Here is a 23,491-nt window from a genome sequence, read left to right as displayed (position 1 = left end):
GTGCCATGCCATCATAGGTGTGTGTGTGTGCATGTGCGTGTGTGTATGCACCATTACAAATCCCAGAAAGAATAAGGTCAGGCTGCACAGAGAAAAAACATTCCTCTTTCAATTTTTATTTCATTATTTAAAAATTCATATATGGCATCACAGGTATATATAATGAATTTTGGTCATTTTCATTGCTATTATAGTCCCTTGTCTCCCTTGCTGTCTCTCCTTCCTTCCTTCCTTCCTTCCTTCCTTCCTTCCTTCCTTCCTTCCTTCCTTCCTTCCTTCCTTCCTTCCTTCTTCCTTCCTTTCTTGCTCCTTCCTTCCTTCCTCATTCCCTCATTCCTCCTTCCTTGCTTGCTTCTTTTTATTTCCTTCCTTTCTTTTTCTTATTTTCCCCCAAGACAGGGTTTCTCTGTGTAGTCACTCTGTAAACCAGGCTGGCCATGAACTCAGAAATCCACCTGCCTCCTGAGTGTTGGCGATCTCCATCACTGCCTGGCCTACAGGCTCTAATGAGTCCCTCTCCTGATTACGTGGTGTGTGTGTGTGTGTGTGTGTGTGTGTCCCACTGAGCTTAATTGGGATTGTTTGTCTGAGCATGGATAGGAACATGGGCATCTGACTGGCAGCTATACCCCTAAAGCAAATGAGAACCATCCTCTCTACAGAGGCAGACTCACTAGAGCCCAACACATGTCATCAAGGAGAAGATGCTAACCTGGGGACTCTTCTCACACAGAGTGGGAGTACACCCCTGTTAGGTGTGAGGTTGGCTGTGGGTGTCAGAGCCCCACTAGAGGAGAGACTGTGTCATGGTGCAGAACTCAGCATGGCTGTGGCCGGTGGGCTGAGAACAACTGTTTTCCCCCTGAGCATTTACCTTTGAGCCCCTCGACTTCCTCTGTGGACTTTAATTCGGATCTTTCTTATTTTGGAGCGTGCATGTGGAGGGGGTGTCTAAATACTTAGACAGTCAATAGATGTATCTGAGTGAAAGGGAGAGAATGAAATGGCCCGGTGCAGAGACTTTTCCTGGAGGGGTCCTGGTGTGATGTGGGTTCCTGACTCCTGAGAGGGCAGCTGCTTCCTGCAGCATAGGTCCCAATTTGGTCTCACTGGGCACAGAATCTAGACTTCAGGGACCAAGACTAAGCTACTACTTGGGGACCTGAGCAGGTGGTACAAAGCCTAGGTCAACTGCTCCATCTTTGCTTGCAGTGGGCTTAGTCACTGGGTTGCATTGACAAAAAAGAGAGTAGGGTGTGTTCCATCTGTAAGGGACAGATATCCAGTGTGACAATGGCAAATTATTTTGCCATTTGGTGAGGCCTCATTTCCCACCTATTTGGTCAGTCACCTGGTTGGTGGCCCCACAGAATTGTACTGTCATGTGTCCTCTAAGGAACTGGGAAGCTAGGAAGAAACATGATATTTTTTTGCCTTTTTCTACTTCCCTGGATGCCATCAGTGGAAGGTAGGCCCAGGTAGGTACTGTGGGATGTTCCAAGAGAGGGGGACATGAATGGGTTCCAGAACTCAGCTGTCCCTGCTATAGGAGTGGTATTAGTCTGAGCCTGGGCCCATGGCACTTCAGAGCCATGGTGCTCCTGCCCAGTTGTTCCTTAATAGAATGAGTCTTTTACAGCCTAGGAAGAGGGCTTGGCTGGTAACACCCTTGCCTTTCTTACAAGGAAAATGGACATGAGTTCAATCCCTACAAGCTACAGTGTTTGTTTGTTTGTTTGTTTGTTTGTTTGTTTGTTTTTAAGTGAGTGCAGTTGTGTGTGCTTGCAATGGCAGGATGGGAGGTGGAGGCAAGTAGATCCCTGGAGTTCCCTGACCAACTTGGCAAAGGTGAAGGTCAGTGAGAAACCCTGTCTTAAATAATAATGGAATGATACCTGAAGATGTCTTCTACATACACATCTACCCCAACAAGGTATACACAGAGAGAGGGAGAGAGAGAGAGGGAGAGAGAGAGAGACAGAGACAGAGAGGGGGAGTAGAAGGGGGAGAGGGAGAGGGAGGGGGAGGGGGAGGGGGAGGGGGGAGGGGGAGGGGGAGGGGAGAGGGAGAGGGAGAGGGAGAGGGAGAGGGAGAGGGAGAGGGAGAGGGAGAGGGAGAGGGAGAGGGAGAGGGAGAGGGAGAGGGAGAGGGAGAGGGAGAGGGAGAGGGAGAGGGAGAGGGAGAGGGAGAGGGAGAGGGAGAGGGAGAGGGAGAGGGAGAGAGATTATTTTTCATATCCTGGGAAGTGTTTCTCTCCATCCTGGGCATCAGATCTATGGGTGTTCACCAGGCCAATTTCACCTCCCCCATAGTGTCTCTGAGGCCTGTTCACCCAGAGAACAGCACTGAGCATGCTCAGGAGGAGGGGAACCACCACAAAGACCATCAGCAGGAAGGAGATGCTGCTCAGCAGGGACCTGCAGGAAAAAAAGGAGGCAGGAGTAAGCCACCACCTGGCATAGAGGGCTCAGCCTTCCTGGTGCCCATATCCCAGCCTTCAAGGGCCAGATAAGGTCAAGGCTGGGATGCCACTAGGTCTGTCTCCCTGCAAGTGCATGGCTGGTCATACTGCCTGCAGGATAAGCCCTCATCTGGGGAAGCTCTCCCTGATATCCCTCCTTTCCATTTGACCACCATCCTCTTAGTTTGTCTAGACTCCCAGAAATCCTCCTCATCTACTTTCCATTCCTGCCAGTCTGAAGGTGTCACTGCTCCTGGTCTTTGACCTTGGCCTCTGCTACATTCTTCACCAGGATGACCCCAACCACCTCATCAGTGCCCGCCCGTGTGTTAGGAGGCTTGGGGCTCATTCCATCTAGAAATGGGTGATGGCTGCTATACTCTGTCAGTGAATTGACACTGCTGTTGCAGCTCTTTGTGTCCCTTTATTATACCCTGAGGCACCATGAGGACCTGACAGTATTAAGCACCATTCCCCACCTCCCTGCCATCCTGTCTTCCCTGCCCAGGTCTCCCTCTCCCTCCTTGGGCTATCCTTGGCTTCTCCTTGGGCCCAGCAGGAGGCCATCCTCAGCTCATGGGAAGGAAGCATCTACAACTGCAGATACTCTGTGAGTCACAAGATAGCCCAACATGTTCCTGGGAGATATGAGATCTGAAACTTGGCAGGCCATTACATTCAGTGTCCTGAAATGTTTCCAAGGACTGAGGTCTCTCCCTGTTTCACACTCTCCTTGACTCTACATTTCTGGAACCTGGAACCCTCTGTCACTTGATAACTAAGTTTTCATCCACTTCCAAAACAAGCATAAAAACACTTCCAATGCCCTAGCAGAGAAAGAATTTAAAAAAAAATCCATGAGAGAGCCTATGAGGTGGGAGGCTTTGAAACATGTTTGTCTTACTTAAAATTCATGGAGCAGAAAGAACACAGTAAAAGGACAGGGGACTGGATGAGACCTGAGGGACAATTCTGAGGGAGAAATAGAGAGGTGGCTTATGCTTTAACGTAGCTTGTGTTTTATCTGTGTCCTTGACCTGGAGACTTGACCCCAACAGGCCATGATGAAATTAGGCCAAGGTAGCTCTACACTGCAGAGAAATCCTCTGGACACCTTCAAGAATGACAAGCATCATCCAGGCACACCACTGTTCTCAATTTCCCACTCCTCCCCTGCACTATGGAAACTCCCCACCCCCAACTGGTTCTTGGCACAGTTGGATACGAACAAGGAGATTTAATTATAGCCTGAAACCTGAAGCGGATGGGAGAGGGATCTCTTCTATCTCAGAGGAGACCCAACTGTGGCCCTCTGTCCTGCCCACTGGGGGACACACAGGGGACACAATAGCTGTGCTCAGTCTGTCCTGTCACTCAGGTGAAGATGTTACCTTCTGCAGCTGAGGCTTAGAAGGGGAGCGTTGGTGTACTAAAAGGTGAAAGGACTGGGGAGCCCACCTCAGGCTTTCATGAGAATCTACCAGCCCTAGTGTTTCTACAGGATAGGTACTGAGGTTAGCAAATAAAATTCCCATATGGACAGGCTAATTTGGTATTCAGATAAAAGAATATAGCCATGTTAAGTAACGCTTGGAATACACTTAGATTGGCTTTCCTGAATCCCAGGATTCCTGGGCATTTTGTATTTTATCTGGAGCTCCTCCCAGGGAAGAGGTCCCAGGGTCAGCCCAGTGGGAAGGAGCTGCCAGGGTGCAGCTCTGCTTACCAGATGAAGAGAGTGTTCTGAGTCACCTGGCCAATGTTCTCTGTGCCAGTGCTCTCCGTGGTTGGTGGTGTGGATGTCAGAACTGTGGATGTCAGAACTGTGGATGTTAGAACTGTGGATGTCAGAAGTGTGGATGTCGTCGTCATTATTGTAGTTGAAATTTCTGGAGCAAAATATTCAAGAGAACATGGTTCAGTCTTCCTATAAATAGTCCAGCTCTGGGTATGGCCTTAAGTTCTTTCCCTATGAATTAAGAAGCTCAACTTCCAGGCACCATCCAGACCTTACTTTATTAATTAATTAATTAATTAATTAATCTTTGATACAGGGTTTCTCTGTGTAGCCCCAGATCATTTGGGACTCACTCTATGGACCAGGCTGGCATCAAATTTGGAGATCTGCCTTCCTAGTGCTGGTATTAAAGGTGTGCACTACCATGCCTAACACTTTCATTCTTTTTAAAAAAAATGATATGCAGAGAAAAGAAACAGCTCCCCTTTAATACTTCAGAGTGTACTGTCTCGTTACACTCTGGTGCACAATATGCAGAAACACTTCGATTTTGTATATTTTGTCTATTTTATTTTATTTTATTTTAATTCATGTATATGTATGTGTATGGGTGCTGCCTTGTATCTTCTAAGAGCACCCTGTGCTTGCAGTGCCCATGAAGGCCAGAAGAGGCTGTCAGATCCATTGAAACTGAATTACAGATGACTGCAAGCTACCATGTAGATGCTGAGAAGGAAATCCAGTCCTCTGGAACAGCAACCAGAGTTCGTAATCTCTGAGCTGTCTCTCCAGCTCCAATTTTGTCTGTTTTCTTTGTTGTAGTTGTTGAAAGCAAGACATAAACCTCATCCTTGTTACTCAATCTTGCCCAGAATTAAAGGTTCTGCAGCCTCCTTTATGTTATGTTAAAGGGGGCAGCGGGGTCTCAGGAAGAGACTTTAGCTAAGTGGCAAAGTGCTTGGCTAGCACAGGTGAGATTCTGAGTTCAATTCCCAGATCTGTAGGAATGAGACTATCTAAGACAGGCATACAAGGAGACAAGGGTTCCCCACCTTACCCTCTTTCTTGCCAGGACAAATATAGTAGACTTTTTTTTTCTAGTAAGACTTTTACAAGGATCCTTGATCCTTCACCAGGATTTTTCGGAATTTTTCTTACCTGGGTCAATGTTCACGTTAACTTTAAACATGGGATCATATCCAGATTTCGTAATTCCACACCAGTAAATGTCAGAATCGCTCATTCTCAGGTCTTCCATGGTCACTGTGAAGATGAAGTCTGTCTGGTCGTCCCTGATGGACACACGGTTTTCCTTTACCAACTGCTCTGATGCATCAGTTTCAACGAGAATCTCACATGATTTCCAATGAGCTCCTCGGCACCAGTACTTGTTGTAATCCTTCCAGCCTGAGTCATATCTGCACTGCACTGTCAAGGAGCCCTGCTCCTGACCGCTCACCTCCTCTGGACCTGTGACTGAATCCTGAGCAGTGCAGCAGCCTGGAAAACACAAACACACGGACCACTGATCTCCTCCTCCAAGGGTGAAACTCTACTGTGCCAAGTAGAGTTCATGAGCTGAATAAAAACCAGTGAAGGGCTTCCCTTTTCCCAAGGCATATCAGCATCGCTATCCTATATGTTGAAGCTTCAAAAGAAAAAAATTAGAAAGAAATGTACAGATGAATTTTCAATTTCACTAATTGGCAAGGAGATCGATACAAATGAAAATCACAAATATCATCATACCTCAGTTTGAATAGTTATTACCAAAAAAGACAAAATATAACAATTGTTGGTGTGTGTGGGACAGAGGATGTCGCACGCACTGTGTGTTGGATTCGATATTAGACTTTATGGGAAATGGTGTGGAGTTTCTCAGAAAACTAGCATAAGACTGTCACATAACGCAGCAGTCCCACAGGGGACATGGTCTGGACTGGTTGGGCTTTTATAAACCTGACACCAACTCCATACAGAAGCAAACAAAAAGAAAGAACATCAACTGAGTAATTGTCTGCATCAGGTCTAGGCAAGTCTGGGGGACATTTTCTTGACATAGGAAGGTCCAGTCCTCTGTGGGTGGTACCACAATATAAGAGAACATGCTGAATAAGCCATGAGCAGTAAGCCAGCAAGCAACACTCTCCCATGCTCTCAGCTTCAGTTCCTGCCTCCAGCTTTCTGCCCTGCTTGGGCTCCCTCTCTGGCTTCCCTCCATGATGGAGGGTGATCTGGATCTTTAAGCCAAATAAGCCTTTTACTCTCCGAGGTTTTTTTGTTGATCATGGTCTTTATCACAGTAACAGAATGCAAACACGCAGCCCAGAGACATGAAATGAGTATGTGGAAAAGACATCTCCCCTTGTGTTTACTATGGCAGTGTTCACAGTAGCCATGGCACAGAGTCACATAGATGCAGGTGACCAGATAGCGGATGGTGGTGCATGAATGTAATAGAGAATCATGGTGAAGGGATTGAGTTCCGTCATTTGCAGCCCACGGGAGAGACTGGAGGAACTGAAATAAATCAGATACAGGAAGATGTTGCCACACATTCCTACTGATATGTGAAAGCTAAAAAGTTACTCTCTGTGGCTAGGGAGCCAGGGAGACAGACCCGTCTGGGAAGTGTTTCTGAGTAATCAGAGTTTGGATCCCCAGAACACGTGGAAGAAAAGCCAGGTGAGGTGGGGGTGCCTGTAACCCCAAAGACAGGGGTATCCTGGAGATCACGGGCCCGATGGGCTCAATCTGTGAGCTCAGGAGCAGCAGGAGGCCATGTCTGAACAAACAAGGTGGAGAGTGATAGAGAAAGCGACCCAGTGTCAATCTCACAAGTATGTGTGCACCTGAGAGCACATGCATGTGTGTGCACACACACGGAGAGACATACACACAACCCTTTAGATATACGTACACCACAGAGGCACATTTTCTTCTCAAAAGACCAAAAGTAAACCTCAAAGGAGTAGAAAACAAAATAGAGGTCATCAGCCTGGGAAGGGTTATTAGGGAAGACAGGAGTGTGCTTGTAGCGTAGAGGAGAGCTGTTGGGACACAGGGGTGTCTGTCATTTGATGGGAATGAGAACTTTTAGTGTTGTATAAGAGAGATGAAAAACATGTCTGACAACTGACTATTTCAAAACACCCCATGGAACTTAAAGGCATTAAAGGCGATCACCACCACGTCCAGCCCCTGTAAGAATTCATTACTGTGTCAACTAAAGCTCACAATGGAACTGGAGATAGAGCTGCATGCTAGAAATCCCAGCACTCAGAGGGTGGAGTCCGGAGGATCACAAGTTCAGGGGCATCCTAGGCTGCATGTGCCAAACATGAACCCCAAAATACATTTTGAAAAAAATTAGTTCATCCACTCACTCCTCGGCTTTCGTGGAGCAGCTAGGGATGAGAAACACATTGAAAGGTTTGTTTTGGGCTTTTATTTGTTTTATTTTTTAAATTGATTTTGGTTTTGTTTTTTTCTGCAATACCCACAGAATCCATCAGATGCCAGAAAACCTTGCCTTTTATTTTGGGGGTAAGCAGCTGGTGAATGGATCAGCCAGGTTTCCCTAAGCCAGAGCAGACCGTCTCTGTCGCCCTCACCACTGGCATGGAAGTCTCTAAAGCCCCTGCTACTTACCTGGGAGGAAGAGGAGAAGCAGAGCAGGGAACTGCCACATGGTCTTGTCTCCTCTCCTGTCCTTGGTGGCGACAGACGACAGCACCCTGTGAGGACTTGCAGCTCAGCTTGAGTTTCCTTTAGGTCTCTCTCGTTCACTTCTCTCAGTAACTTCCTTGACAAAACTTCTCAATTTTGCATACTGGAAGAAAGATGATGCCAATCTTTGAGACGACCAAGTCAGGACACGTGAGGGACAGCTGGGTAAACAGGGAACTTCCTCTACTGAAAAATGCAATGTGAGACATAAACTTGAAAGACAGATGGGAACCATGAGGAGAGATGCAGACACACAGATCGGCAGAGATAGACAGAAAGGATGGGATACAGCAAACCCCTTACCTGGGAGGTAACTGAGCTGCAGGGGATCCTAGCAGAGGAGAGCAACCAAAGGCAGGATAACTTCAGTAGCAAGGGAGCACAAGGCAGCACAGGCTAAGCCCATCTCAGTAGCCTAGGCTAAGCCCTGATTGGCAGAGGGCATTGCTGAATGCTCAGCCTGGGGCAGCAGGGATTTATCTAGCTATGAGCCTCAGAGCAAGCCAGGGGCATCTACCACAATGGCTACTAGGGCCTCAGGCATTGGCTCAGAGAAAGAGAGAGAGTGTGGGCTTGAGGAGAGGTCTCATGGAGCCCAAGCTGGCCTTGAACTTCTCATTTTCCTTTTTTCCAATATCAAAGTGCTGGGGTTACAGGCATTCCCCAGCATGCTCAGTTTTATGAGGGGCTGAAGACTCAAACTGTGGTTTCAAGAGTGCTGGGTAAGCACTCTACCCACTGACCTGAATCCACAATCCCTGCTTCTGTTTCTATGAGACAGAGTTTTGCTGTAGAACACAAGCTTGCAAGTGTAGAAAAATATAGGTATGCTGTATCTTTGGTATCAAATTTTCATGGGAAGAAATTTATAAATGCACACACACACACACACACACACACACACACACACGGAATGCTTATGATCTCTAATCTTCATTGTCAACTTGACTGGACCTGAAGTCACCCAGGAGACTCACCTGTAGATATGACTATGAGGGTGTGCCCAGAGAAGTTTGAATTAGGAGGTACAACCAACCCCGTATATAAGCTCTAGGATGAGGTCTGTAAGATGGTTTTTGAAGAAAAAAAAAAAAAAAAAAAAAATCAAGAACCACACTGCCATCTACTGGCTGAAGCCATCCCAGAACACCTGGACTTTGGGGAAGGAAGTTTTAAAGACTTTACAGCCAGAACATGAAGGGCCATAGAAAAGGGTCTTAGCCTATCTCATTGATTACTATAAGAACAAGACTAGAAGATGTGACACCACCCAGGCAAAGAGCTGAATCTGCCCTGCTGACTGGTCTCCACCTCATCCCTGCAGGTCCATCTGTGCACCTTAGAAGGTCAGTCCCCAGGCCTGCTGGGAGCACCATATGGCTCTAGGCACACTCCCACAGCTCTGCCGTTTCCCATCTCTAGTCAGGGATTGCAGACTCCTGCCCGAGATTCTGCATGAACTGACAGACGCATTCTGTTTTGCTCATAGTATTTTTAAGGGCAATTGTTTGTGTAAGTTTCACTGTAGGGCTCTGTCTTTAGTTCTAATCTCATCTTTTGGTGGCTTCATTTCTCCCTGGGCTCTGGATAATGTAATTTATCTCCCACTCAAATGTACTTGACTTGTTTTTTACAAAAAAGTGGAAGATTGTGAGTTTAACACACACTGTTGAAACAATCAGATATCCACATGCTAGAAAACTAAATGCCTAGAATGTCCTTCCTCCTGTGCCAAACAAGAAACCCAAAATAAATCATGATTCATGAGCTGAAATGTTAAATTAAACAACTACCAAACTCAGGCCTGTTGGCTATCAGCCTAGCCAAAAAAGCCAAAATGCAGTGAGCTCCAGTTCATGGAGAAAACATGTCTCAAGGGAATAAAACAGAGAGCCATGGAGCAGGGCGGCCCACACCCTCCTTAGCCTCTGTATGCTCACACACTCACACACACACACACACACGAGAGAGAGGGGGGAGGGAATAGATACTCTAAAACTTTTTAAAAGTTGGAACAAATATGAGGCAACTCACAATTTCTTATACGTGACACCAAAATCATAACCTTTAAAAGAAAATCTGATGAATTGTGTGCCATCAAAGTTTAAAACGTTTTGACCAGGTAGATGGCTCATGGGTAAAGCGCTTGTCCTTTAACTATAAGGACCTGAGTTCAGGTCCCGAGTACTTACATAAAACCTGGGTACAGTGACATGCATCTGTAATCTCTACACTGAGTGTGATAGGGGACTCCTGGGAATTCCTGGGGACTTGCTGGTCGGGCAGTCAAGCTCAGACAGCAAGCTCCAGACTCTGTGAGAGGATAATAAGTTAAAAAGTAATATAGGAAAACAATCAAGGTCAGCCCTAGCCTCCACACATGCATGAGCAGGCAAGTGTGCCCACACATACACGTGCACACAAACACACCTGTGCACTATACACATAGAAACACACAAAGAGTAATTTTGTTCACAGCGAACTATCTTATAAGGAGGATAAAAACACAAGCCAGAGATTTAGATAAAATATGGACAAAGACTTCTGTGTATAGTATGCAAAGAACTCTAAAAAGAAAGACATAAGAAACAATTTATTTAGTCTAGGCATGGCAGTGCATATCTGCAGTACACAACTAGGATAGCTGAAGCAGAAGTGTGTCAGGATGGCTTAGCAGGTAAAGGCACCTGTCTCAAAGTCTGAAGACCTGAGTTCAAGTCCCAGGACCCACTTGGTAGAAGAAGAGAACCAACTCCCACAAGTTATCCTCTGACCTCTATGCTTGCACTGTAACACACATGTGTTCATGTATACACACTAAGTTTAAAAAAATGTAACAAATTTTCAAAAATGGCTTCAGTTCAAAAATAAATAGAAGACACAAAACATATATGCCATCAAGGATGATGTGTGGGCAGAAATGAAACACACCAGAAATATTTGCAATCTCATCAGTCACTTGGGAAACTCAGAACCGCATGCCTATCAGAACATCTGGAATGAACAAGAAATAAGGAGAGCAGGAGACAGGCCTCCATAGAGAAGAGTGCTTGCTGCTCTCGGACAGGATTCAGACTCAGTTCCCAGCACTCACATGGAGGCTCAAGACCATCCCTAACTCCAGTTCCAGGAATCCAATGCTCTCTTCTGACCTCCAAGGCACCAGGCATGCATGCATACATATGGTGTGCAGACACAGGTGCAGACAAAGCACTTCTGGGCATCAAAGAAATCTAAATTCCTTTAAAGAAATAATGACAATGGGGAAAAAACTCAAAAAGCAAGCAAACAAACAAAACCACAAAAACTCATCCTTAGCTGATGGAAAAAATATGACATCACCATGCCAGAAATAATTGGGTTATTTCTTAGAAAACTAAACATATACTTACTATATAACTTACTCTTTGTGCAAGCATGCACCCTGGAGACATAAAAATGCAGAATCGTATAAAAAAATACATACAAAATGTGGATAATAGTTTTATTTGTAATGGAAATGACCCAAATAGTTAACTGAATAAGGAGTTAAACAAACTGTAATGAATGTATACAATGAATAATGCTGAGTAATAAAGAGGAATGGATGATTTCCAAGAACATCTGCTTGTGTGGATCCCAGAGGCCTTGTACTTGACATACCACTGAAATGCTTCTCTTTCTAGAACATTCTCAAAGTGACAGAGCCAGAGTCAGACAGAGATCAGTGGTCTCTAATGGGCAGTAATGAGGCAGACTGGCATGAAGGAGGACTTGTGATGGTGGAGCAATCCTCTGTTTTGACTGTGATGGTCATTACCTGGATGCATTGTAGGATAAAGCTGCATAGCTAAACACACATGTAAATGAATGCGTGTGAAAAACGCTGAGGACAGAGTAGTGGCTGCTGTGCTGCTGAAACCAGCATAGATGGTGGTCTAAGAGCCGCTTAGGTCTCTGTCCGTGGTTCTGAACGCTTAGCTTAGCGGCTTTCCCTCACCTTGTGAGCTCTGTCCTTGGTGCTGAACACTCACCTGGTAATTTCACCTACCTCTCGGAACCTGATAATCCCTCTCCCTGTGCCTTTCTCTCCAACCCTAAACATTCTGCGAGCCCACGCCTCTAGACTCCTAGTTGACCTCTCCATGTGCTTGGGAGAGTTGGCAGTTGAAATGCTCTACCAGAAGCCAAATCCTTTAGGATTGTTCTAGAAAGGGGGCACAGCCTGCGAGCCAAGTGTGTGAGGGACATGTTCCTCAGAAATCTCTTCTCTGTAGTAAGGAGGTTATTGTTGCCATTGGAGACAATGGCCTGGGATGTTTTTATGGCACTGAGAAGATCAAGGGGCTAGACTTCTGTTCAAGAAACTTCTAGAAGATTCTTACCCTTTGGAGCTGACATGAGAGCAGAATCCAGGAAATTTGGAGAAGGGAAAGGCAGAACTCTAACATAGGGCCCCGGGAGAGTCTTGTTCCCGCTTTTGGGGGTGTCTTTGAGACAGAGTTTATTATTTAGCCCTGGCTGTCCAGGAACTCAGTATATAGACTAGGCTGGCCTTTAACTCAGAGACTTACTAGGTTCTGCCTCTCCAGTGCTGGGAATAACGATGTGTGCCTTTACTCCCAGTCTTGTTCTCTCTGTTATGCTGAGGACACTACAGGAGTCTGAAATCCAAGACTCTCTGATAATCAGGCCCCCCACCTTTGAGACACAGAACAATGAAGTCCAGTCTGCATGCAGGGCTGAGTTCCTCCCAGGGCATTCCTGGGATGCTTCACTTCATAGTTCTTGGATGGGTCACTCTACATTCCCCCCAGGAATCCCCTAAAGTCTGTTCACCCAGAAGATAGCACAGAGCATGCTCAGAAACAAAGGCAGCTTCAGGAAGACCAGGACCTGGAACTGGATGCTGCTGAGCAAGGACCTGTGGGCAAGTGAAGATGGAAGATAAGTTCAAGGAGAGGATCCAGAACTAACCCATCTCTTTCCACATTTCCTAATGCCTTGTCTCAAAGACCCAAATGATCCAGAATCAGACTAGGGACTGACTCAAGGAAATCTTCCCTTGTGCCCCCTCCGCTCCCTGATCTGTTGTTATGGAGAGGTGATAGATAAAGAGAGGAAAGGGTTCTAGCTAGGCATTTTTTAAAAAGCATGGCCCAGAGCTACCTACTGTCTCTCCATTATTAAATGACTTTCTTGGTGATGAGGCAGAGATCAGGTAACACAAGCTGGTTTTATGATGTACTTATGAATTTGAACTTCTGTTTATTTTACTGTTGATTCCCTAGTGCTGGTAATTACAGATGTGTACCACAGCACCCAATCTATGCATTTCTGGCTATCAAACTCTGCATTGTGCACGTTAGCCAGGCACCCTAGTAACTAAAATACATCCCTAGCCTTTAGTTGACTTCCTGAAAGTAGTTCTTCTGAATTTCCCTCCCTCAGGGCCTAGAGACATCCTGGTCCTCTCTGAGTATCTCTAAGAAGGAAGAACAAATGTAAACTTCAGCCCGGAGCTGAGCCTATTCCTTTAAGTATTCTATTAAGTATTCCTTCGTGAGCAGCTCCCTGGAGCAAGAACCCCAGCTGAAACTTTACATTTATTTATTTATTTATTTATTTATTTATTTATTTATTTATTTATTTATTGTGGGGTTCAGAAATTGAACTAAGGTTCTTAGACTTGGTAGCAAGCAACTTTACTCATTGAGCCACCACCCTGACCCTCAACAGTGACTTTTGAAAGAGACATAGAGCTAGGAATCCAAGTCTGAAGTCTGGTGGGGAAGGAGAGAGATGGGGAAATGGGAAGGCGATGTGAATCTGTTAAACACAGAGTCCACCCCGAGTCTGTGTTCCTTGAGCCCCTCCTCCATCCTTGGTATCCACAGGGAGGCTTGCAGGATGTGAAAACTGAGATCAGGGTGGGGGGATGTCACTCAATCGTAAGGTTTCCTCGATATGAAGTACCACTGCTGACTCCCACAATCCTACTGCTATTGACTCTCCCAGGCCTTGGGTTCTTACCACAGTTGGAAGATGAACATCACATTAGTACTAATCCTCAGGTTCTGCCCAGAATTCACTAGTGGGAGGATAGCAGTTGTGGCTGGGAGTGTAGTTGTGGCTGTTGGAGATAAAGATACACAACAGGTCATTGCTTGGTTCCCCAGCCTGTACTGAGTTTCTGTGTGGATCTGATGTCATACAAAATCATATATTCACAGTAGAGGTTTTGAGAAGTTTTGTAAGCCAAATCTCAGCCACATCCTGGGTGGGGCTCTCAAAGGCTGAAGGAGGCTTCTTGCTCAAAGACTGGCCATCTGTGCAGTGTCAGACTTTCTCCCCAGCCCTATCTGAATCTGCCTGAGGGAGGGTAGAGAGATCTCTCAGGGGTTCACCCCCACCCCACACTGGTGAGAAAACTATAAGAGAGTGTGAAGTAACACAGCTCAGCCTATGACCCAAGGATCCTCCCAGAGACCATGTAGGATTGCCAAGCATCCTTCATATGAGAACAATTGAAGATCACTTTAACCCACTGCTAAGGAAGATATAGGTTGTTTCTCAGCTCCTCCTAGAGACAGCAGATGTCAGACTATTTGTGTGACCTATACCTCACCCCTCCCCCAGCCATGGCTGAAAGGTCAGCCATCTTTCTTCATGTCTATCACACACTTTTTTCCCAACTTGGCTGAGATGACCACAACACTCAGAGGCACATTTCAAGACAAATGTTCACACATGTCCCAAATCCAGGCAGATACTCTTTAGAAGCTCTGTGGCTGGAGCCAGAGCAGTCTTACCTGGAAAAACGTTCACCCTTACACTGACTGATGGATCACGTGACCATGAATCCCAGATAAAGGAAGTCTGAATCTTGCACCAGTAAGACCCAGCATCGTCTTCGCTGAGGTTCTCCATGATCACTGTGATGGTGGAGTTCGCAGCATGGTCTCTGATGGACACTGGGCCACTCCTCTTTTCTTTCTCACTTCCGTCGGTTTCTACAATAGTTTTACATGTTGTGTCATGCGGTCCTCGGCACCAGTATTTCCTATAGCCCTTATATGATGGACTATATTGACACTGCACACGGAGAGAGCCTCCTACGTAGCCAGACACAGAGCCAGGGCCCGTCAGAGATAAACAACCTGGAAGACATAAACCAGAATCTAGGTCTCCTTCTAGGTGGGCTGGGAAGTAGCTGTTTTCCTGAAGCCTGGGGAGACCCAGGAAGAGTATCAGGAGAGACATTTGTACTTGGGATGCAAGCCAAGTGGACTGGAGGCTGTGGCAGAGAGACAAGTAGAAATCTGTCCCCTGTGGATACAAGGCACCAACTCAATGACTACATATGGACCCTGCCTTTACAGTTTGGTTAAGTGAAGACACGGCCACAGCTGGCTTAAGGTTAGGTCGTATACAAATCACTTCCTTTGCACTAAACCTCAGCATTCGAGAATCTTCTGCAAGTCAGACTTGCTCTTTAAAAATTCAACTTCTAAATTGCATTTAGCAGAGACTTCCTAGTACTTGGGAGGCTAAGAGAGGAGAATTTTGAGTTTGACTTTAAGGTGAGCTTCATCTAATTGGGAGTTTTGAGCCAACCTGAGCTATATAACAGATGCTGTCTCAAAATAACAAACTGATTTACTCCGCTGTTGTGACCAGGCTGTGTGTGCCCCGCCATGAGTTACTTCATGTTGTGCAAACATAGTTTTCCAGATTGTGTCTTGCATAAAAGACTCTATTTAAAAAAAAAAGACTTCTGCATATTATTTGATGTATGTGACATGCATACCCACAGAGGTCAGAGAGGACCCCTGGTATTTACAGTTACAGATAGTTGTGATCCTCCATGTGGGCTCTAGGAAACAAATTTGGGTCCTCTGTGAGAGCGACAAGTGCTCTTAACTGGAGTCATCTTTTTAGTCCTGAGAGACTGCACTTGGCAAGCAGCTTTTGACTCCATTTGAAGGATGGAGGGATACTGCATACACCTGGGTGGAAACACGAACACCAGCATCCAGCACCACACACAGGACTCGGGCTGATAGGTTACTTATTCCTGGCAGTAGAAATGGACCACCCTAAAAATGCATTGGGGTGAACAGAGGCTGTAGGGGGTACGTGGACAGCATAGAAAGGAAGGGAAATTATGGGGTCATGAGAAGAGAGTGGAGCCCTCTTGTTCTAGAATCTTATTGAAGCCTCTCTCCAGCAGATGAGAACTATAAGTATTTGCTGTAAAGGCTGCTCTCATAGAGTTGAGATCTGTTTCATATATAGATAGTTAATGTTAAAGAAGCAAAGCTCCAGGATTAAGGCTTGGATATACATGCCCTTGGTCATGGCTTCATTCCTTTACTGCCATTGCCAAAGAAAGTGGTTCTTAGAGAATCCCTGTCTTGAAAAAAATTAATGAATGTAAAAAAGGAAAGAAGAAAGAAGAAAACAAAGGAAGAAACAAAGAAAGAAAAATATAGCAATAGAAAGAGAGAGAAAGAGAGAAAGGAAGAGAGAGGGAGAGGGATGGAGGAAGACAGACAGACAGACAGACAGACAGACAGACAGATGGACAGACGGACAGACAGACAGACAAAGGTACCTTTGGGACTATTAATTGTTTTCATAAACCTATTCCCTTGAACTACAAGTCCAAATAAACCCTTCCTCCCTTAAGTTGCTTTTTGCTGAGTGTTTTGTTACAGCATCAAGAAAACGAATACATTGTAGCAGCCGAGACCAGCCGCAAGCATCCTGAGCTTTCTTGAACAAACAAGCTTAACTTGTTCCTTGACACTTCCATTGCCCGGTGGAAGAGATGGATGGATGGAGGTCTCATTTTCAGGTCTTCCTTATAGCTGCCTCTTACTGTGTGTCTGTAAAACTGGGACAATGCTGCCTTCTCTGCCTAGGTCACAAATGGCTCATAGGTTTAAATGGCATTAATAGTACCTATGAGACCAGCTACTGTGTACGTGTGCCACCCTGCCTGGCTATTTCTGTTCATTTCATATCAGAAAGCACTTCCTTCCCTTGGCCTTTCCCTCGCTTGCTCTGTGATTGTCCCTTCTGCCTTCTCTTCTATCCCTTCCTCGTTCCTCCCTCTCAAGCTCACGATAGAACCCACTGTGGGTCTCCTCTATAAATACAAGATGACTGCCCTTTCCCAAACTGTGTTTAGAACCTTAGGTAGATGCAGCGGGCAGAGGGGATGTTATGAAAGAAGAGAGGGCTGAGATACAGAAGGAGAAGTGCACTGTATGTCAGTACAAATTACATCACAGTTTAAATCAGGGCACAAGCACTCTGTCCTTAGCATAAAGATGAACGGGTCAAGATGGGGAGGCCCACTCCAGAAGGATGTGTAAAAAGAGGTCTTCTTCTAGAGTTTCACTGCATTGAACTGCACTGAACTACAGCACTCGGGCAATTTTGTCAGATGTAAGCAAGCTGATTTGAAGAAGTAGTTGTATGCTGGGAGTGGTCCTGCTTCACGGTGTTTGCTGATTACTGAGGTGTCAATATTCTCATCATATCTGATCTGAAGCTCTCATTTACTGTAGAGAAGAGGAAAAGCCCATAGACAACTCCCGTGAGCTGGGACAAGGCAGGTCCAACCATCATTATGTCTGGAACCTATTTCAGTCATTACAGCATTTTAACCCTACTCTCCAGACTGTCTGAAGATTCTATCATCATCATTGTAATCATCACATCATCGTCTTCACCATCTTCACCGCTAACATCATTACCATCGCTACTACCACCATCATCTTCACCATCACTGCTACCACCATCACCATCACCACCACCACCATTGTCATCATGGTCATCGTCATCATCCTCATCATCACCTTTAGTCAAGGCAACTCAAGCCTCTAAGTGTAATGCAATAAATGCATCTAATTGTCTTACTTAGAGTAAAGATCTAGATTTTATCTTGTTTTTGTTTGTTTGTTGTTTTGAGCCAGGCTCTCATGCAGCCAAAGCTGGCCTGGAACTACTTAGTTATTTATCTGAGAGCCCTTCAGCTTCCGATGATGACCTAGATCATGAAGGTGATGAGGGGGTTGCTGGGAGATGCTCCAGGCTCCTCTCACTTCACTCAGAAGAAAGCTGTTTGGGGGCCATCAAGATGGCTCAGTGGGCGCTTGCTGCACAAACCCAGTTGTCAAAGTTAAGTCCCTAGACTCACCCTAAAGGTGGAAGAAGAGAGCTGACTCTACAAAACTGGCCTCTGACCTCACATCACCACCCACCACCACACATACCACACACTTACATCATAAAATGGAAAAAGAAAACTGTATGTGGACAGAGTCACTCAGCTGGCCTCTTCCTTTAAACCCTAACCACCACTGAAGAAAAACAAAAAAAAAGGTAGACATGGGGTAGCTTTTATGTTCTGTGAGGGTCCAGCAGCAACAGCAACAGTAACAGCAACAGCAACAGCAACAGCAACAGCAACAGCAACAACAACAACAACAAAACGTAAAAAGTCACCTGCAAAGAAATGCCCTCAAATTTTCATCCTCAACAGTTCCTGGAAAGAAAATGTGTTCTCCCTTTTGTTTGTTTTTTGAGACAGGGGTCTCATTATATAGACCAGGCTGGCCTCGAACTCACACAGATCCACCTGCATCTACCTCCCAAGTACTGGGATTAAAGTCATGCACAACCATGCTTGGCCTAAGTATCTTTTACAGATTTTTTTTTTGGCAAGATCTCACTATGTAGCTGAGGCAAGCCTACAACCTCTTGCCTCAGCCTCCTGCATGCTGTGGTTACAGGCACCCACCATCACAACTGGCTACGCACTATTCCTTACAAATACTTCTAACCTCTTTAAACTTCAGCAAAAACAAGGTCACTGCTGACTTCTGCACGCTCCACTTTAAGATCTCTATCTACACTTTAGCATAAATCAGTGCTTTTCTGCTCCACTGGCTGGTCCATCCTTCAAGCCTGACTTCTGTGAAGACTCGATGAAGCCTCCATCCCTCTGAGGGCAGAGCGAGGAGCCCCTGCTGTAGTTGATATCTACACGATCCGTCTGTATTGTAACAAGACTTACCCTGTAGTAAAATCATTTGACTCCCTCATTCAAATAGGATTTCCCTTGACTGGGGGAAGTTACTTTATAGTTACAACATTTAGAACAGTCCAGGGTTGCAGTTGGTGCTTAGTAATGGTTTGTAGGATCCATAGATGAATGCTGGAGTACACTGATAGACAAAGAGATGGGTGAATGCATGTATGTTCCCCCTGACCCCAGGCCCCACCCCCACTTCTGCTGACATCTGGATTCTGGCTTGAACCCAGGACTCCGACTCTACCCCCCCCACACCCCCTGCAAAATTAGGTTCACAGATCCACCGCCCTACTCACCTTGGAAGCAGAGAAGGAGCAGACCTGCGCACAGCCTCATTCTCCTGCCTCACTGGGTGCTGTCTCCAGAAAACTCCAGGTCGCTGCTGGAATCCAGATGTGCGTAACAGAGCCCAGGCAACCACCTTCTTGTTCAAGTTCTCTCCGTGTTTTTTTTTTCTTATCTGCTTCCTTTCCACTCTGAGCTACTTCCTAATTTAACAAAAAAGGAAGATGAGTGAGAATCGCTTCAGAGAATGAACCAGAGCAGATTCATTGCACAGGTCTGCACTCAATAAAATCACGTTTGTCACAGCCTGACGCTTCGGGAAAGCCAATTGCTATGTGCAATAGCTTCAGCCCTTGTTTCTCCAGCTCCCTTTCCTGTCTAGTATGCCTGCCTGATCCCCACTGCTTCCCTCTGCTATGGCTACTGACTTTGGGGTCATAAGTGCCCCTCACTCAAAGAGCAAAGATGAGGGGGTCCTCTGTGTCTTTCTCAACTACTGTTTCTGCCCAGTTGATCTCAGGACCCCTCTTGCAACCCAGTGTCCCAACATCCCTCCAGACTCAGTGATTAACTTCCTGTGGTCAAGCTCTACCCAGTTCGCCTCCTTCAGAGTCAAGGTCACCATCCAAGGTGTAGATTCCAGGGTCATCGAACAAACTCAAACCCCATTATTATCTATTTGCAACATTATCTGTGTATCCACTGTGTTGTGTACACACAAGCCAAGGTGCTTGTGGGGACATTGGAGGACAACTTATAGGGATCAGGTCTCTCCTTCTACCATATAGGGCTGGAGGATCAAACTCGGGTTGTCAAGCTTGGCAGCAAGCTCCTTTAACCATTGAGTCAGCCCTCACCCATTTCCATCATAAGCTGATAGTGAGCCCCGGAGCATGTTGGGAAATCTTTCTTCCCTCCAGTTCCTTCATATGTGGAGCAGAATAATCAGGACAATCTTTTGTTGACAGTGTTGCTTATTATTTATTATTCTTTGGCAATTTCTCCTGTATGTGCTGCATTTTATTTTCACTTGTATTATCCTCTTTCTGCCTCTTCCCACTCCCACTAAATCCATTTTTTCTTCTCAACAGGTCCCCCCTCCCCCATTTTGCATGGACACAGACAACTTCACTCTTCCAAATGAATAATAATTCTCTTTTTAGGGGTTTATTCCTTTTTTATTTTGATGCGTGTAAGTGTCTACCTGAATGTTTGTCTGTGCACTACATGCAAGCCTGGTGACTAAAGAGGTCAGTGGACTCCTTAGAATTAGACAATTGGGAGACTTCAGGTCTCCGCAACCAGAAAGTCAAGCCAGGGACAAGAAAGTCCTCAGCAATTAAGAGCAGTTGTTGCTCTCCCAGAGGACAAGGTCTCAGTTCCCAGCCCCACAGGGCAGCTTATAATCTGGTTCCAAGGGCTTCTGGCCTCTGTGGGCACCAGCACGAATAGAATGCACACATATACCTGCAGGCAAACCGCTCATACACATGAATAAAAACAAATAAATGTTTAAAAACAAACAAACAAAAAGAACAAACCAGTCTCCAGCACTTTCCATTTGACTCTGTGTTTGTGTGTGTGTGTGTGTGTGTGTGTGTGTGTGTGTGTGTGTGTGTGCACGCGCGCGCAGGTGTGTGCTCTTCCATGCAAAATCTTATCTCTAGAGTTGTTTGTTTAAATTAATACACATAATACACGAATACACATAAATTTCTGAAACTCTCAAAGAATAAATAAGGAATTGAGAACAAAACCAAGCAGTTTTAAGGCAAAAACAAAACAAAAACAAACAAACAAAACTAAAATGGAAGCTAGTCATGGTGGTGCATGCCTGTAATCCCAGCATTCCCAAGGTGGGAATAGGAAGATTGTTGTAAATTCAGGGTTAGCCTGGGCTACGGAAGGGAAATAAGGGCCAACTTAAGGTACAGAGTAAAACCCTGTCTCCAAAGAAGCAATAAATAAATAAGAATAAAGGGAACAGGAGCTGGCAAAGGCAAATATGATTTAAAACATACAAAAAGGGTCTGACGTGAGTCATCTCATTGTAACCCAAATTCCAGAGGCATCAGTTGCTTGGGTCTATAGAACCTCTCCCAGAGGCACCAAATATGGAGATTCTCTACAAATGGCATTTCATTCTCAGCGACTCACATAGACAGCATGCAGACACATACACACTCATACAGACTCACACAGACGCAATCAGCAGTCAATAAACGTTTGGTTTGGTTTGGTTTGGTTTGGTTTGGTTTGGTTTGGTTTGGTTTGGTTTGGTTTGGTTTGGTTTGGTGAGGAGAAGGAGAGAGCAAAGCCCATGTCAGCTCTTGTGCACTTGTGGCTCTCCTCTCCTCTTGCGTGCATCCGACTTGACCAGCAAGAACGACGCTGCAACAGGATCCTTCTGCACACGTTTATTGGGAGAGCTTGATTGTAGAGGCGAAGAGACCCTGAGCCCAGAACTGGTGCTGCTTATATAGGCCTAGGAGAGGCATGTCTCACACCCGGATTGGTTATGCACTATGCCTCATTTGCATGTTCCTCATCTGATTGGCTACTCTCTCTCAGTATCTCACAGTACCTCATTAACATACCTCATTTGCATGTCTCACATCTGATTGGTTATTCTCTCAGTACTTTTCAGAGCCTCATTATCATGCCCGGGCCAGGCAGTGTTTTGGTGAAAAAACTTTACTGCATAAGTAAGCATTGGTTGTTTGCCCAAACTTATGCGTGGTGGCCAGCAGTAGCCTGCTCCACTCTGCAACGGCACATGTGGCTTCCCACACTCTCCCACCTGGAGACACACTCGCCAGATGCCCCCTTCCCCATCACGGAGACACACTCACCCCCTATCCCATCATGGTGAAATATACCCTCAAACCGTGGGCCACAGCAAACCTTTCCCTTGCTTTTGTTTATCCCAAGGAAAGAGAACAAACTAGGACTCATGGTCACAGCTCAGGGACTCTGAGCAAGAACAGAAGCTCGTTTGCCAAAACGAATTCCACAGTTGACAGTGCCTTTACAGCCATCAGCACCTGTCTGCTGAGCATCATGCACTGTTGCATGACAGCCCCATATAAGCCCCGGTATCTTTACCCTGGACTTAGCTAGCTCATCCTTTGTGTAAATAAACTTTGACTATGTCTTTCCATGAAATACTAAAAATCCAGACATGGGTAGCAGAAGAACTTCCACGGGACTAGCCTGCTGTCTTCCCAGTTGCCAGTCTCCTGCCACCTACTCTGCCTGCCTCTGCTCTTTCCACGTTTGTTAAGCTGTCAGTGCCACCTTCCTGTCTCCACTGAGATTCCACAATGTTCGAAACACCTTCGATCTGTTAGTGCAGTCAGTTGCCCCACTATGTGTCAGTCTCACTGTGTGTTTGAGGCTGAAAGCACAGCCTTGCCCTCAAGAACACACACACACACACACACACACACACACACACATGCTGTACCTTCCTAGGACCTTTAGACAACCAGCCTATCTGGGTGACTTTCCTTGGGTCTTTGATTGGCAGAGACCTCTATCTGCCTACAGCTGAAGCCTAAAGCCCTCTAGTCCCTTCCTGTTCTCCCTCTCCCTCCCGAGAGCAGCCCCCCATCCTCTTCCACCACACCAGGCCAGGGCACCCTGACAAACCCAACACCAGCCTCCCACACTGACCCAGACAGAACCAGACCACTACCTAGTCTCTCTGCTTCCTCTGCCGAATCCGGGGCTGGGGACTCCTGCAGCTAGCTGGCTCCAGACGCTTTCTCGTGTCCTGATTTTCTCGTTTGCACTTGGTCTTTTGTTTCTTCCTTGTCTCAGGAGTGGAAACTACAGCTTCCCCGAAAAAAGAAGAACTGGAGGTAGGCAAACCAAAACTCTTGTGGCTTCTACTCTCATAATAATTAACATAGGCCTCCCAATTTTTAAAGAGTGGCTGGCAGCTTCCGCAAACAGATGAGCCACATTTTTATATATTACTGAGTTCTCAAATTCATTGGGCAAGCAGAATTCTCTGCAGTCCGAACTGGGAATTTGACACTCAATTGCAATTTTTATTTCCCGTTTTTGTTTTTTGTTTTTTGTTTTTTTAATTGTGTGTGTGACGTTCCTGCATGAGCCAGAAGAGGGTGTTGCTTCTCTCAGAGTTGAGGGCCACTGGGAACTGAATATATGCTCTTAACCACAGAGC

At 45.8% G+C, this 23,491-nt stretch overlaps 2 protein-coding genes across 2 annotated transcripts; both read right to left on the bottom strand.

Moving 5' to 3' along the window:
- Window positions 1-2,184: 2,184 nt before the first annotated feature.
- On the bottom strand, window positions 2,185-8,039 carry LOC110305872 (CMRF35-like molecule 3). The gene is made up of 4 exons (XM_021178010.3): window positions 7,851-8,039; window positions 5,358-5,699; window positions 4,188-4,350; window positions 2,185-2,417 (listed from the first exon to the last, which is right to left on the bottom strand). The coding sequence occupies exons 1-4, from the start codon at window positions 7,888-7,890 to the stop codon at window positions 2,225-2,227; spliced, it is 738 nt and encodes a 245-aa protein (XP_021033669.2). The 5' UTR covers window positions 7,891-8,039; the 3' UTR covers window positions 2,185-2,224.
- Window positions 8,040-11,448: 3,409 nt separating this feature from the next.
- On the bottom strand, window positions 11,449-23,130 carry LOC110306183 (CMRF35-like molecule 2). Its single transcript, XM_021178384.3, has 5 exons — window positions 22,997-23,130; window positions 19,311-19,502; window positions 14,720-15,067; window positions 13,941-14,040; window positions 11,449-12,831 (listed from the first exon to the last, which is right to left on the bottom strand). The coding sequence occupies exons 2-5, from the start codon at window positions 19,348-19,350 to the stop codon at window positions 12,732-12,734; spliced, it is 588 nt and encodes a 195-aa protein (XP_021034043.1). The 5' UTR covers window positions 19,351-19,502; window positions 22,997-23,130; the 3' UTR covers window positions 11,449-12,731.
- Between the last annotated feature and the right edge of the window lie 361 nt (window positions 23,131-23,491).

This window comes from Mus caroli, unplaced genomic scaffold, assembly GCF_978045245.1.
Source record: "Mus caroli unplaced genomic scaffold, Mus_caroli_1 scaffold_13, whole genome shotgun sequence".
Taxonomy (NCBI): domain Eukaryota; kingdom Metazoa; phylum Chordata; class Mammalia; order Rodentia; family Muridae; genus Mus; species Mus caroli.
Note: the sequence above shows the minus strand (reverse complement) of the source record. Positions and strands in the feature narration are given on the sequence as shown.